Source organism: Piliocolobus tephrosceles, chromosome 1 (genome assembly GCF_002776525.5).
Source record: "Piliocolobus tephrosceles isolate RC106 chromosome 1, ASM277652v3, whole genome shotgun sequence".
Lineage (NCBI taxonomy): Eukaryota > Metazoa > Chordata > Mammalia > Primates > Cercopithecidae > Piliocolobus > Piliocolobus tephrosceles.
Genome location: NC_045434.1, coordinates 61,765,908 through 61,780,384, shown reverse-complemented (window position 1 = coordinate 61,780,384; position 14,477 = coordinate 61,765,908). Strand labels below are relative to the sequence as shown.

The 14,477-nt window shown below is 50.0% G+C and overlaps 1 protein-coding gene and 1 pseudogene across 2 annotated transcripts in view; both read right to left on the bottom strand.

Moving 5' to 3' along the window:
• Positions 1 to 14,477, bottom strand: part of NFASC (neurofascin) — a 197,011-nt gene that overhangs the window by 71,477 nt on the left and 111,057 nt on the right. The window contains exons 3-5 of one of the 2 annotated variants that reach the window (XM_023186935.2): positions 9,107 to 9,287; positions 2,561 to 2,578; positions 993 to 1,098 (exon numbers count right to left, since the gene is read on the bottom strand). In XM_023186935.2, coding sequence (XP_023042703.2) covers positions 993 to 1,098; positions 2,561 to 2,578; positions 9,107 to 9,287 — 305 coding nt within the window. The remainder of the gene's footprint in view (positions 1 to 992; positions 1,099 to 2,560; positions 2,579 to 9,106; positions 9,288 to 14,477) is intronic. The other variant, XM_023186936.2, reaches the window with a different exon arrangement.
• On the bottom strand, positions 6,279 to 6,792 carry LOC111522751 (annotated as a pseudogene).

Sequence of the window (14,477 nt, the reverse complement as noted above, 5' to 3'; positions counted from 1 at the left end):
CACAGGATCATTGTCCCTGCAAAGGAACCACGGAGGAAAAAAACCAAACCTCAGAAGCAGGCAAGGTTACCACCACCCTGACTGACCCTTCAGGGTGACTCACACGGCCAGTGAGGGAGTCCTTGCTGGTTCCCAGGCTCACAGCTCTGGGTTCGAGACTGTCTTGTGTGAACCCAGGGGGCCAGAATAAAGCTGCTGCATACCTGGCAGCCTCTGCTTGGCCTCATGCCTCCTGCTGACAGACACACGCTAGACGGGGTCCTGTCACATCTCCGTCTGAATCTTGCATGAGGCTCCTGAAGGGCTCAGTCTGTGGATGCTACTTTGAGGATGGGGATGGGGGCGGATAATAATATCTGCCATGTCTCCGATGCTTATCATTTGAAAGAAATGAATCTGGCCTTTGGGGATCAGAAGCGTGAGTTTAAATCTGAGTTCTGCCCCTTTCAAGCTGGGTAACCTTGGGCCTCTGTACCTCTGTTTCCCCTCCTCTTCATAAGGGCATTTGTCCTTCCCCAGAGCACTGTTAGGTGGTCGAACAAGACAATGTGAGTAACAGAACCTAACCCAGAGCCCAGACACACACAACAGGCTTTTAATTCATGTCTGTTGTCATCTTATTTGGTCTTAATTAGCACATAAACAGGTAGAAGCAAGCTCAGAACGAAAGACTTGAGTTGGCTTGGAAGAGGAACTTCCTATAAGCTAAATGTGGGGCAGAGTGGAGGAAAGAATGTTAAACAGAAAGTCAGAAAACTGAATATCCAGTTTTGGCTTTTGATGTGAAATCAAGCCACTTGTTTTCTGATCTCCAGTTTCCTTATAGGCAAAATTTCCTGGTATCTCAATTGTGCCTTCCACCTAGTAGGTGCCTAATGGAAATTTTTTGGAATGGATGAGTCTAATTTTCTAGCTGCCTCATTTGCCTTAGTTATCATCAGGCCCAGAAGCAAGCAGGTGGTTTCAATGCGTTCTTTTTCCCCACCACTCACCTGGGGGCAGGGTTCCCTTTTGCTTCACACTCAATCAGGATGTTATCACGGGGGTCCACGATGTGATCCTTCACTGACTGCTTGGTGATGGTCGGTGGCTGCGTCACTGCAACAGTGCACAGGGAGCATGGTCAGGGCTGCAGGGACCTCCCTGGGGTCCAGCTTGGGGAACAGCTGAGATGAAGAGCTTCAGGAGCCACACATGCAAGCAAGCAAGTGGGTGGGGTGTGGGGGGCGGTGAACAGGGTTCCATTCTAGAGACCCAGCTCCTTAAATGGTGCCGCAGGAAAGAAGGTGGGTGTCAAATATTAAGCAGAAGAAGAATCCCTTTAAAAAGATCCCATAGGCAGCCGGGCGCGGTGGCTCACGCCTGTAATCTCAGCACTTTGGGAGGCCGAAGCGGGTAGATCACGAGGTCCGGAGATCAAGACCATCCTGGCTAACATAGTGAAACCCCGCCTCTACTAAAAAATACAAAAAATTAGCCAGGTGTGGTGGAGCGTGCCTGTAGTCCCAGCTACTCGGGAAGCTGAGGCAGGAGAATGGCATGAACCCAGGAGGCGGAGCTGGCAGTGAGCCGAGATGGTGCCACACTGCACTCCAGCCTGGGCAACAGAGCAAGACTCTGTCTCAAACAAACAAACAAACAAACAAACAAAAACCCATAGGCCAGGCACAGTGGCTCACACCTATAATCCCAGCACTTTGGGAGGCTGAGGTGGGTGGATTATCTGAGGTCGGGAGTTTAAGACCAGTCTGGCCAACGTGATAAAACCCCATCTCTACTAAAAGTACTAAAAAAAAAAAAAAAAAATTAGCTGGGCATGGTGGTGAGCACCTGTAACCCCGGCTACTCGGGAGGCTGAGGCAGGAGAATCACTTGAATCCAGGAGGCTGAGACTGCAGTGAGCCCAGATTGCGCCACTGCACTCCAGTCTGGGCAACAGAGCAAGACTCTGTCTTAAAAAAAAAAAAAAAAAAAAAAATCCCATAGCATCCCGAGGAGAAACTGAAGGCCAGGTTTTTAGTTTACTCATCCTTACATTATAATGCTTAGCACGACATACAGTGCACAATAGTTTTTGATAAATGTCTGTTGAATGAATAAAGAAAGAAAAAGCAGCTAGATTTTCAGAACTTAGGGGTCACGGAGGTTCTGAGCCCTGGAGGCTCAACAAATGGCCAAACTATGGTGAGGCTAGGGCAGAGAGGGCCTTCAGTCCCCAAGAACCTCCCAGATGCTCCCCATCTAGGTCCCAAGTGCCAGCCTTCTACCCTGGGGTCCTGTGCCAGCCACTGGAGGATGGGGAAACAGCTGTGGTGCACATGAGCTTCCATCCAATGACCCTCTTCTTACCACATGCCCCTCTGTCTTTCCCAGCAAGAGAGTGCTGCAGGCAAGCCTCCTTCCTTCCCGCTCAGTAAGAGACCCCACTACAGGGCTCTGGTGTGAAGAGGCCCCAGCAGAAGTCCCAGCAGGCCACTAATCCCCAGGTATTGCCTCACGCCTCATTCCTCCCTCCCACTTCCCAGAGGCACAGGCACAGAGAGCCACGCAGGGCACTTACGCTCATTCTGAATGCTTGCTGTTAGTTCCGACGGGTTAGCATTGGAGAGGGAGAAAAGAAGAACATCGTTATGCACACAACCGCCCAGGCGTCCTCACGCCCCAGCACACAGGGAGTGGGCGGGGTGCACCTGGGGAGGGCGCTGAGCACAGGGCTCTCTCCTCCTGGCTGCAGAGCTCAGTGCAAGAACCAAGCAGGGTTGGGGAACGGACCCAGTGAGTGGCTTATGGAGAAGGTGACGCCTCCCCTGGGCGACCAAAACCACAGAGTTGGGCAGAAAGACTGGCTCTGATCAAAGGACAGTGTCACCAGGAAGTCCACAAGTCCCAAGGTGACAATGCTGCTTGAAAGAGGCCTTGAAGGGATTTCCCTCCATCTGATGCCACTGAGGGAAGTGGGTTCCTCAGCCGACAGTGAACAGGAGAGGCTGAGGGCAAGACAGGTGCCAGGAAGGGAGTGGATTGGAACCACTGCTGCAGGGCAAAACTCCAAGATCTCACTTCTCCCATAACACCTTCTCTCCTTGGCATCTCCTCCTTTCCCATCCTATGGAAGACTCTAGAGACAAATGCCTCTTTCATGGTACATTGCCCTATAGAAATCATGCTTCTCAATGGAGGCTCCAGGGATGAAGCAGAGTCTACGGCTCCTTTCTGTGCTTTTCTTTTTTTTTTTTTTCTGAGACAGAGTCTCACTCTGTCGCCTGGACTGGAGTGCAGTGGCTGGATCTCAGCTCACTGCAAGCTCCGCCTCCCGGGTTCACGCCATTCTCCTGCCTCAGCCACCCGAGTAGCTGGGACTACAGGCGCCCGCCACCTCGCCCGACTAGTTTTTTTTTTGTATTTTTAGTAGAGACGGGGTTTCACCATGTTAGCCAGGATGGTCTCGATCTCCTGACCTCGTGATCCGCCCGTCCCGGCCTCCCAAAGTGCTGGGATTACAGGCTTGAGCCACCGCGCCCGGCCCTTTCTGTGCTTTTCACAAAGAATGTAAGGAGGCAGGTGGCACAAATCTCCCCCAGCTCCTACCTGAAGTATGCATGTGCTCGTATAGGTGTGCTCCTGTGAAGGTGGGTGTATGTATCTGAGGTCTGGGCTTCTCAAATTTTAACATGCATATGCATCACCAGGGCGCTGGTTAAAATGCAGGTTCTGATTCAGTTGGGCTGGGGTGGGGCCTGGGACTCTGCCCTTCTGACAAGTGCTCGGGCAATGCCATGCTGGTGGTGTGTGAACCACACTCCGGATAGGAAGGTTTTAGATGGTGTGCTTTTTGTGGGGACAAGGTCTTGGTTAAAGTGTGCAGAAAAGAGAACACATGTTGCTGTGACTTTAAAATGTCTTTTCCTGATGATTGTATCAGAAAGTAACATGGCATTCTCATTTCACGCAGGTGCAGACTATTGTACTGTTGTTGCAGGCTGACTTTTTCAGAGTGAGGGCTCTTTGTGGGGAGTTGCGAGCTGCCAGCATCAGGGCAAAGTCATGCTGACTTTGAAGCCTTCCTATCTGACTTCAGTGAGACGTGGCGAGGATTCTGGGGGCTTAGAGAGGGCAGCCTGGAGAGGCCAGAGTTAAGCTCAGAACAAGAGGTGCAGGAAGAGCCACAGCAGGAGAGGGAAGAGAGACCCCAGAGGAGGGGCAGAGTGTGGCAGGACAAGGGCCCTGCTGTACATGCTGTGCATGAAGGAAAGTCTTGAGACTAAGACTCATGAAAAGATCCAAAATAATTATTTCGTGTGATCCCTGGAGGACTGAAGAGACATTTGCTTCACCATTTGCCCAGGGCTGCCCGAGCAGGAGACAAAGGAATGAAAAGTCCAGGGGGAAAGCAAAAATCTATGGCTTCTGAACACATGCTCCCTGGAGTTCGTCTCTGCAGCATCTTCATCCATATATGATATTCTTGCCAGGGCCCCAAGAAAGGTAACTCTAGAAGGATGAATGCCAGTTGGCTTGGGTGGGGAGAAGGGGCCATTCTTAGGAGAGGCAGGGCTGTCACTGGGACCCACTTCCCTTGGCCCTTAGTCCAGGCCCTTGGCTTCTTCATTCAGGACATTTTTGGGGTCTCACCCTGGGTAGCAAGCCTGACAAGGGACCTCCTTTGCCTATTCAAGACTTCAAGCCTCTCTTATAGAATCAAAGGCTGACTCAATGGAAAGAGCCCTAGACATTGTCCAGGGAATCTCCAGATCCAGGGAAGAAGTCTCTTGGCTAAGATCATACAGGAAGTTTGCCGCAGAGCTAGAATGAGAACCAGCTCTCCCAGTGCCTGGTCCAGAGTTTTGTTTTGTTTTTTTTTTTAAACAAATCCATCCTTGGCCAGAGAGGTGAGCAAGCCAGCTGGGGCCTCAGGACTCTGCTCTCCTTGACATTCTGGAGAAGGGTGAGTGAGAAGGGAGACTGTGGGCGCTGGAGACTCTCAGGGCAGCAAGAGCTGGTTGGATGCTGTCCCCAGCCCCCATACTATCAGGCCAGGGGCCTCTGGAGAATCTACTTGACTAAAGGGATGGCATCTGCAGCCACCACTGTGCTACTAAGGAATTTCTTACAGGGACAGAATCAACCCAGGAGACAAGCTGCGACAGGGAGAAGACAGTGGGGACAGCTTGTCTAGGGATGAGGGTGACCAAGTTCTCACCCAGAGTCACACCACTCGCCTTCTATGGAGCAGTGGAAAGTGAATTCCACAGCTGTTCCAGCTCAGCTCTGCAGGGACTGAGGCAGATGCCTGCTCAGTCCGCGAGGTTTCTTTACTCATGTGCCTCTTTTCTTTCCCTGGCTCTGATACCTACGACCTCTGGCACCCATCCCTCAGGAGATGGAGCATGTGAGTGCGTGTGACTGAGGTGTATGTGAGTGGAGTGAGTGTGCGGGAGTGTGAGCACATATGGGTATGTGAGGGCTTGTGTGGGTGTGCATGAGTGAGCATGTGAGGATATGTGAGGGCGTGTGAGTGGGTGTGTGGGTGTGCATGAGTGAGCAGGTATGAGCGTGAGTGTGAGTGTATGTGTGAATGTGCATGTATGTGTGAGAGTGTGCATGTGAGCTGAGGCCATCCTGCAGCGTTATTTGTGATGGAGGTGGGGGGGGGGGAATTGTTTCTGCCACTCCTGGGAGGAAAATGCTGTCCCCTGATGCAGGGCCAGGGACAGAAGGGCCAGCAGACTCACTTTTTGGCAAACTCACTCCAGTTGATGAGGCGACTCTTGGCTGTTTTCAAAGGTCATACTGTTCTCCTTGGGGCTGGATAGGGAGGGAAGGAGGAAGGCAGGGGACAGGTGGGAGGGGTGCGTGTGACTCCGCTGGCACAGCAGTGGGAGCTGGAGGCTGGGCCTTCAATGAGGGACTGTGCAGCGGTCCAGGGCTCTGCTCCAGGAGGCCTGTGGCGCCCAGCCTCTCTAGAATAGAAGCAGTGCCTCTGGCCTCGAGACACAGATAATGTCCGCTGAAGGAGCAGACGAGTAGAAGGAACACCTGGCAGGGCGAGAACGTTAAGAAAGCCTGATCTTCCTTCAGCCCAGGGCTGGATGGAGAGTGGGCTCAGCTCAGCACACATGGGAGGTCTGTGGTGCTGGGCCCAGTGAGATGGAGAGACCCGCTGAGGACAGCCTCTTCCCAGGGCGGCCGGGGCCTCTCTGAAGGGCTTGCCTGCTGTCTTGCATTCAGCTTCTTTTTTCTGTTTGTTTGTTTTTGAGGAATAAACAGTCTTTATGGGCTCAGACCAGAAGCCCATGGGTCTTGGGGACCTCTGTGGACTTGTGATTTTCTTCTCCACGTTCTTTTGGTCCTGTTTCCGCTGCTGTTTCTTCTGGTAGTGGATCTTGGCCTTTTCTCTCTTCTTTTCCTCCAGGGTGGCTATCATTGCCTGGTACTTCCAGCCAACCTCATGAGACAGGTACCCCAGGCAGGCAAACTTTCTCGTGGGCTTCAGATGCTCAGTCTTGAGGGCAGCAGGGACTACCATCCACTTTTTTGTGTCAGGGGCAGTGGGATTCCATCAAACACCATGAGGTGGTCCAGGGTGGCCTGACCTCGTCTGGTCTTGTGGGGTAGTATGCCCCGTAGGGTCTGTCAAAAAAGGCAGCTGGGGGCCCAGGAATGGTGGGGGCCTTGGGAAGGGTTGGTGTTCATCCACTCGCAGAGGAAGGCCAGATACTTTAACTTGTTTCCATTGAAATTGCTAGAAATGCCAATGCCCTTGCAGTGCATGACCACCACCTTCCAGCCCAGCAGTACAGGAGGCCCAGGGGATGGCCTCAGCCATAGAGTGCCAGGACCTGCCCCCTCATCCCCTGTCATCTTCGGCGGTCAGCTTGGAAAGTGTTCAGTTTCTGCAGACTCTTTTTGGACATGTTGCCAGGGTCACTGGACCTGCAGCAACCAGGGAGGTATCATGTGTGTGGGGCATGCTCCAGGCAGCCTGGGTCTCCTGCCCTGACACAGCCAGGGCGCCTGGAATGGCATTGCAGAAGGACTTCCCTGTCCATGAGAGAGGTGCTGTGGTCCTATCGCAGCTCTGTCGCTTCCTTGTCTCTAACCCGCAGGCTAAGGATGACACCTATGTTGAGGGTTAGCTGCCAGAACCATGTGCGATGAGGCACATGCAGCACTTAGCTCTCTCCCTGCTGCATGACACCTGCCATTCCAGTGGTTTCTAAAGAGAAGGACTCAGAGGAGGCAGGTGGGGGTGGGACATATCAGGTCCCAAATTTGGGGGTCAAGAGACTCGGGTTCTGTTTTGATTCCACCACCCATTTGCTATGCGACTCTAAGCTAGTAAAGGCTTGAGTTTCCGGGAACACAACATGGGGTGGGGGTCATCCCAGGGACACTGGAATGGGGAGATGGTGGGGAGATCAGGACACTCTCAGCTCTACCCTACAGGTAGGGCTTTGGAGAGCCTGACTCCTCGGGGTGTCTGCTGTGTCTCCATTTCCTTAGAGCTTTAGAATTCCGGATTCTTAAGTCAGACATCAAAGCCATCTATTTATAGGCTCACTTTGCAGGGACCCCTCACCCACTGGCCCCAGGGATCAAAGCAGCAGGTGAGTGAGTGAGGAGAAGCAGCAGAAGAGAAATGAGCCTTCACCACTTCCCTGATAACCCAATTTCCTCTGCACACCCTCCCACCAGGGACTTGGCCTTACCAGGCTCCTTATTACACTGTCTGCCTGGGACTGTTAATGGGAAACTCTCCTTGAGCCAGCCACACAGACAGTTACCATGGGAACAGGTCCTTTCACAACTCTGCTCTCCTCCCTCCCTGTGCACGTGCACACGTGTGTGGGCATGCATACACACGCTCACATACATGCAAGTCCACATACCTGGGGGTATTGGGAGGGCAGCAGGGGCTTTGCCCATCTTACCTCTGGGTCTGACTTACAGTTACTACTGGTGTTCTACCATCCAAAGTGTCCCCTCCTCTGGGGCAGCTATTATTGGTGAAGTAGGGTGCCTGGAGGGCTGAGATACCTCCAACTCTTCTCCAAACTATGCTAACTCCAGGACCAGGGGTCTGGCTTTGGAAAGCTCAGGGAGGACTTTTTGGAGTTTGTGTTACTCTCCCGCCCCCCTCCCCAGACATCTGTTAACTGGAGAGAGCCCAAGCCAATGTTGGTGTCATGTGGGTCCCCTCTGTTCCTTGACATAAGAAACAGGGGTCAGAGATGGCGTGCTCACATTTTAGCCTGGGGAGGCTAAGACGTTTTACCGGAAGTGTCAGAGTTGTGGTAAAGGTGGCACACACCTAACGGCAGGGCCGAGGAGCTTGGCTGCCAATACATGGGCCATTGCTGAGTGCAGCAACAGATATGGTTGGTGGAGACATGGCCGTTAGATTTGCATTTTAAGCCCCTTACTTTATGATTCTGATGGTCAAATAATGCCCCCTCCATGAGAAACAGAATGACAGCGATTTTACTTTTTATTTTACTGTGGGAAAGTTGAAAACAATGAGAAGGAATCCATTCCTGGTTCTCCCATGTGGCATGATAATGGGGCTCTATTTTAATGTCTCATTTAGCCATATCTTTTGCAAAGATAATTCTGCTCCCAGCCCTTCCCAGGCCTGTGTCCTCCTGATTCCTCCAGCCAAGAGGGCCCGAAGGGTGTAGATTTGAATATATCAGACATTAGAAAGGCAAGTAAGAACTGTGCCACCATACTTGACCATGGAAACTGCTTTTCTGGGCAAGTCAAGACCACAGAGGACCTGGAGAGGTGAGCAGAGGGAAAAACCCAAGCGGCACTCAGAATCCCAAACTCCGCCACCTCTGGTCCCACTCAGCTGGCTCCAGGCGCCCCAAGCATCAGCTCAGCCACAGCCCTGAGAAACGGGCTCTGCAACACACAGTCTCAAACTTTCAAACAGGAGCCCGTGTCAGTCCTTTGGAGAGAAACCCAGCTCTAAATCTCAGAATCCACTGCTTCCCCTCTCCTCAACCTTCTTTGAGCGATCTGAACTTTCCTCTGACCATCCCTCCCCTCCCACCGCACTGCCCAAAATCAGGAGAAAAAGAGAAGAGGATGGGGCAGGACTCACGATCCATAGGAATTTCGATGGCTTCACCAAGACTGAGGAGGCAGAGGAGGAAGGCTGCACGGACCCAGGGTGGCGGTGGCTGCCTGGCCATCCTCGGCACCCGGCCCCGCTCCCTGCTCCCCAGCACTCGGGGTCTTGTCACCTCGAGCCGCTTTAACTGGGCCTCCCAGACACAGCTCAGCTGTGGAAAGAAACATAAGAGCAAGTGGGTTTTTCATGAACTTGCAGTTTGCTCTAGCAATCCTACAGGGCTTTGGAGGACCCAAGGGCCCCCTTGGTCACAGAGTAATGTTCTAGATAGAGCAGGGTTTCTTAACCTCAACACTATTGACATGTGGGACTGAAAAATTCTTGGCGTGGGGAACTGTCCTGGGTGTTGTAAGATGTTTAGCAGCATCCCTGACCTCTATCCACTAGAAACCAGTACAGCCCACCCCCTTCACCACAACCAATCAGAAATGTCTCCAGACATTGGCAATTGTTCCCTGGAGGGCAAACCCCCCAGCTGAAAACCACTGTTAGAGAAGGAAGGGCAACTCCGCAAAGAACAGCCATGAAAACAAACACTGGCCTATTGGCCTGTAGGCCCAGCAACCAGAAGATGCCACGCACCCATCTGGTAAGAAATGCACCAGTCTCACAGCCTCTCTGAACCACATGTGCTGAGTGTGCCTGGGGCTGAGCATATTTGTGGTAGAGGCACAGAGATGAGATCGCACTGATGTCCTTTGATCCCAGGACGAAGGGGGCAGGGTGACATTGGCAGGCCTGGGGAATCATGGGTTAGATAGGTGAAGACATGGTTGCACAAAGGATTTTTTGTCATTTTTGCAGAAAAATGAATGATTTCTCAAGTATTTTGTGCAGCTAAGGAACAGTGGTCCCTGATATTGTCCTTTTATAGATAATGGCAGTGGTAAGATGACAACCACGAAGAAGTGGGCTTCAGGTGGCTGGTAGAATAAACAACATTTAAGATGGTTCAGTGTTCATCCTCAAGCACAAGAAATCATTCCAGGGCTTACAGAGATGGTGTTAAAAATGGTTGTCCAAGGAACCTAGAATGGATCCTTAGAGACAAACCTTTCTTCTCCTCCTCTAGAAAGAGAAGAGCAAGAATGGCCTACAGCTGAGACTCAAATACAGGGCTTTAAGATTACCTGAGGTTCTGAAACATACACTTTAAAAAATTGGTCCAGTTTGCTATTCTACTGTGGTGCCAAGTCAAAGAGGAAGGCAGGAGGTGGCCTCTCCAGAATTCCTCCAGTTTTCCTAGATTCATAGCTACCTATCAGATGGACACATCATTGTCCTGCTCCTATTTCATTTGGCAGCAAATTGAAACCCACTCTCAATTGTGCACATGCACCGTCTCCCATCCACCCTGACTGAGGGTGCAGAAGATAAGAACAGGACTCCAGTGCTTGCTTTCTGGGAGGGCAAGAGATCCTGGGAAACAAGGCCATCCTTCTAGAGACCTGGAGCAGAAAGCAGGTCACTGATTCTTGCAATAGGACAAGGGACTTCCCCTGTGCCAGGATACGGGGCAAACTAAAGGATTCTTATTCACATTTTTGCAGTTTCTATCCTGGAAGCTGGGCCCAGCACCAACCCTCAACTGTGTATATTTCTGGACTCCATCCACTTGTTTCCTTTCCCACTGCCACCACCTTGGTTTTGATCACCAACATTTCATGCCAGAGTTACTGCAACAACTTCCTAAGTGGTCTCTCCACATCCACTTCCCCCCTCCCTGTGGCTTGTTTTTTACTTTATTATTTTTTATTGACACATAATAATTGTACACAGTTATGGGAGGCAGTGTGATATGCCCCTCTGATTTACTCTCCACTCATAACCAAAGCTATTATTTCTAAAGGCAAACATAAATGTGCTACTCCCCTAGTGTAACTCTCAATAGCTCACTGCTGCTTGGGAGTTAAAGGTAGTGTCCTTGACATGATTCAGAGGTCCTGCATAATGTGCCCCCTCTGCTAGCTCACTGTTCATCCCTCCCTTGCATCCTGTGTTCCAGCCAAGACTGCTCTTCTACCAGCTCCCTCAGTACCTCATGCTTGGTCTTGCTTACTGACTTTTGCACCATGAAGCTCTGTCTAGAACACTCTGTGTCTGCCCTCACTTGTTAGTATTTTCCAGGTATGACATATGTGTCCTTCATTTGTGCTCCTGCACACACTTTACTTCCCCCATTATGGCACATTTCACTTTGTATTCATTCCAAAAGCCACTTGTCTATCTCCCCTATGGAAATGAAAGCTTCTTTATAAGGGAAGGTACTCTGTCTTGTTTACTGTTCTACTCTTAGAATAGATCATAGTACCTAAAACATAGCAGATTTTTGAAACCGTGAGATGGATGGATATACGGATGAATGAAAAAATGAATGAATGATTAAATGGATGAAGTAAGAAGCCATTTGGACCATCACGTGCTTTTAAAACCTCACGTTTCCCCAGAAAACCACCAGGCGGCGCAGGAGAGCACATGCTGTGGACCTGGGTGGCATACTGTGAAGGCTACTCATTAGTGGAAGAAAAAAATCCGTCTCAACACAGACGGTGCTTTCTGGAGAGGAAACCAACAAGCTGAAGAAAGGTTAAGAGAGGAGAAAATCTCCCAAGGAGGGACCCTCTATCTAGAAGGCATCACAGGAGGTCTTTGGTTCATCTTCCCAACTCCCTAAGATGGTCCTTACACTGTCACAGAAAGAATCCACTAATGCCTCTCCTTGGCTTATACATCTCCAAAGACCAGACTTAGATTAGGCAGTTGAACCCTTAGTGCTGAGGGAACCTGCACTAGAGGAAGGCGCAGCAGGGGCGGCGGGGATGGCGCCCGTCAGGGCTCCATGACCAGCATGTTTGGTTTAGGAGCTGCCAAGCAGTAGGAAGTGAAGGGAAAGAGAAGGATATTTTATTTTGGGAATCTTGATAGAACTAGGAAGCCAGAAGCTATTCATTAAAACAGATACACATTGGCAAGAAAAAAAGCCCAATTGTATGGGACATTTTGAATTTACTATTTAACAACAGGGTGGAAAAAGAATCTCAAGATAACCACATTTAGCTGTGTAGCAATTCTCTCCCCCTTTCCTCTCTGGAACCCAGTTTTTCCAACAAAATCTTACAAGAGGAAAAGAATGTAAAGAACACGAGTTTCATACAGTCCCCTTTCTTTTCAGATGAAGAAACAAAATCCCAGAGAAGGGAAGTGACTGGTTTGAGTTTACCCAGCTGGTTAGTGGCAAAGCTAGAAAAAGAACCCAGGCTTCTTGACTCCTAGTCCAGGGATTTTCCATCCATTTTTCTCTTTTTATGTACAGGAAAAGTACCAGAGTAAGGCTGCTATTTAAAAAAGAAACGTATGGTTTGGCAGTTCCTCAAAAAGTAAGAAATAAAATTACCATATGACTCTGCAATTCTACTCCTAAGGTATATGAGCAAAAGGATTAAAAACAGGCATCAAACAAGTACATGTACACGAATGTTCACAGCAGCATCATGCACAACAGCCAAAGGGTGGACACAGCCCAGATGTCCTCTAAGGGATGAATGGATAAACAAACTCCAGTACGTACATACCCTGGAATATGACTCAGCCATAGGAAGGAATTCAATACTGACATGCTCCAACTGGATGAATCCTGAAAACACGCTTGGTGAAAGAACCATGCACAAAAGGTCACAGGGAATGATCCCATAGATATGACATCACTAGGTCTTATCTATAGAATAGATACATAATAGAGACAAAACACGGATTGTCTCTGGTGACCAGAGGCAGAGGGGAAGGGAGAAGGAGGGTAACTGGTTAATGGGTATGAGGTTTCCTTTTGAGAGGCAAATGTTTTGGAACTAGACAGAGTTGTGGTTGCACACATTGTGAATGGACCAAATGCTACTGAATTGTGTACTTTATTTATTTATTTTGGAGACAGAGTCTCACTCTGTTGCCCAGGCTGGAGTGCAGTGGCGCCATCTCGGCTCACTGCAACCTCCACCTCCCGGGTTCAAGTGATTCTCGTGCCTTAGCCTCCCAAGTAGCTGGGATTACAGGCACGTGCCACCACACCCAGCTAAATTTTGTATTTTTGGTAGAGACAGAGTTTCACCATGTTGCCCAGGCTGGTCTTGAACTCCTGACCTCAGGTGATCCATCCAGCTCGGCCTCCCAAAGTGCTGGGATTACAGGTGTGAGACACCGTGCCCAGTTCTGAGCTGCACACTTTAAAATGGTTTATGTTATGTTTCACCTCAATAAAAAAGAAAAGTATAATATTGGTCTCCATTATGTGCTCATAAAGATGGGACAGAGGATGAAGAGGGCAGGTTATTTGATGTGAGCATATAAGGGCCCTCAGCTCCCCAGGCTGGGCTCACTCAGCATGCAAGATAGGCACATGGTTTGCAACCCTTCCCATCCATTCTGAGGAAATTTCCATCCAAGTCAAAGGAAGGAGTGAATCCACCATCTTTCTGAGTATGAGAGTTCTAGTACTGAGCTCAAAGAACCCAATGCAGAGTGATGGCAGAGATCCCCTGCCTGAAGGTACCCCCACATCAGCAAGGCTTACAGTTCCCCTGTCCTGATGACCAGGAAGAAAGGTGAAAGGGACAGGCTTGCTAGCCTACAGCAGTCAAGTCCACATTTCCTGTTCAAGCTTAGTCATTGCACAGTCTTGCCCTATGGCCCAGTCATGCCACCTCTCAGGTTCCTCTTCCAGGCCTTCCAACCATACCAGAGGTGACTGCTTAGGTGCAGAGAAGTGCAACATCCAGATGTGGGGGTGGTTGGTTCTAGTGAGATCACCCTGTGGAGGACCAGGAAACTCCCACATCCTAGGAGGGAAAGTAAGGAGGGGGGTAGGTTGAGCCTGAAGAAGAGGGGCCACAGTGATTGTATTCACATGCTGGGAGAGAGTGTAGAATTTTTCTGTTTAGTTCCACAGGGGCAAAGCCAGGACCAAATAGGAGGATGTTTCAGAGAGACAGGTGCTTCCTTGAGTCACAGGAAGAATTGTCTGATAAATGCAGCCGTGCCACAATACCATTAGTGAAAATTAAACATACTCTAAACACGATATGTTTGAAGGATCCTTTTATATATAATAACACAAGAGGCAGGTTGTAAGGATATAAAATACATGGAGGAGGGCTCATTGCGGGGGGCAGGGGGAGAGTGCAGAAAAGAACAAAAATAAATACAACAAAGAAATAAATCCTTTGTGGATGGATGGTATACTAAGTACTGGAGAACATGATTAATTCAGCTCTTGCATATCTGAGGTCTCCCAATCCCCCTACACACACACACACACACACACACACACACACACACACACACACACACA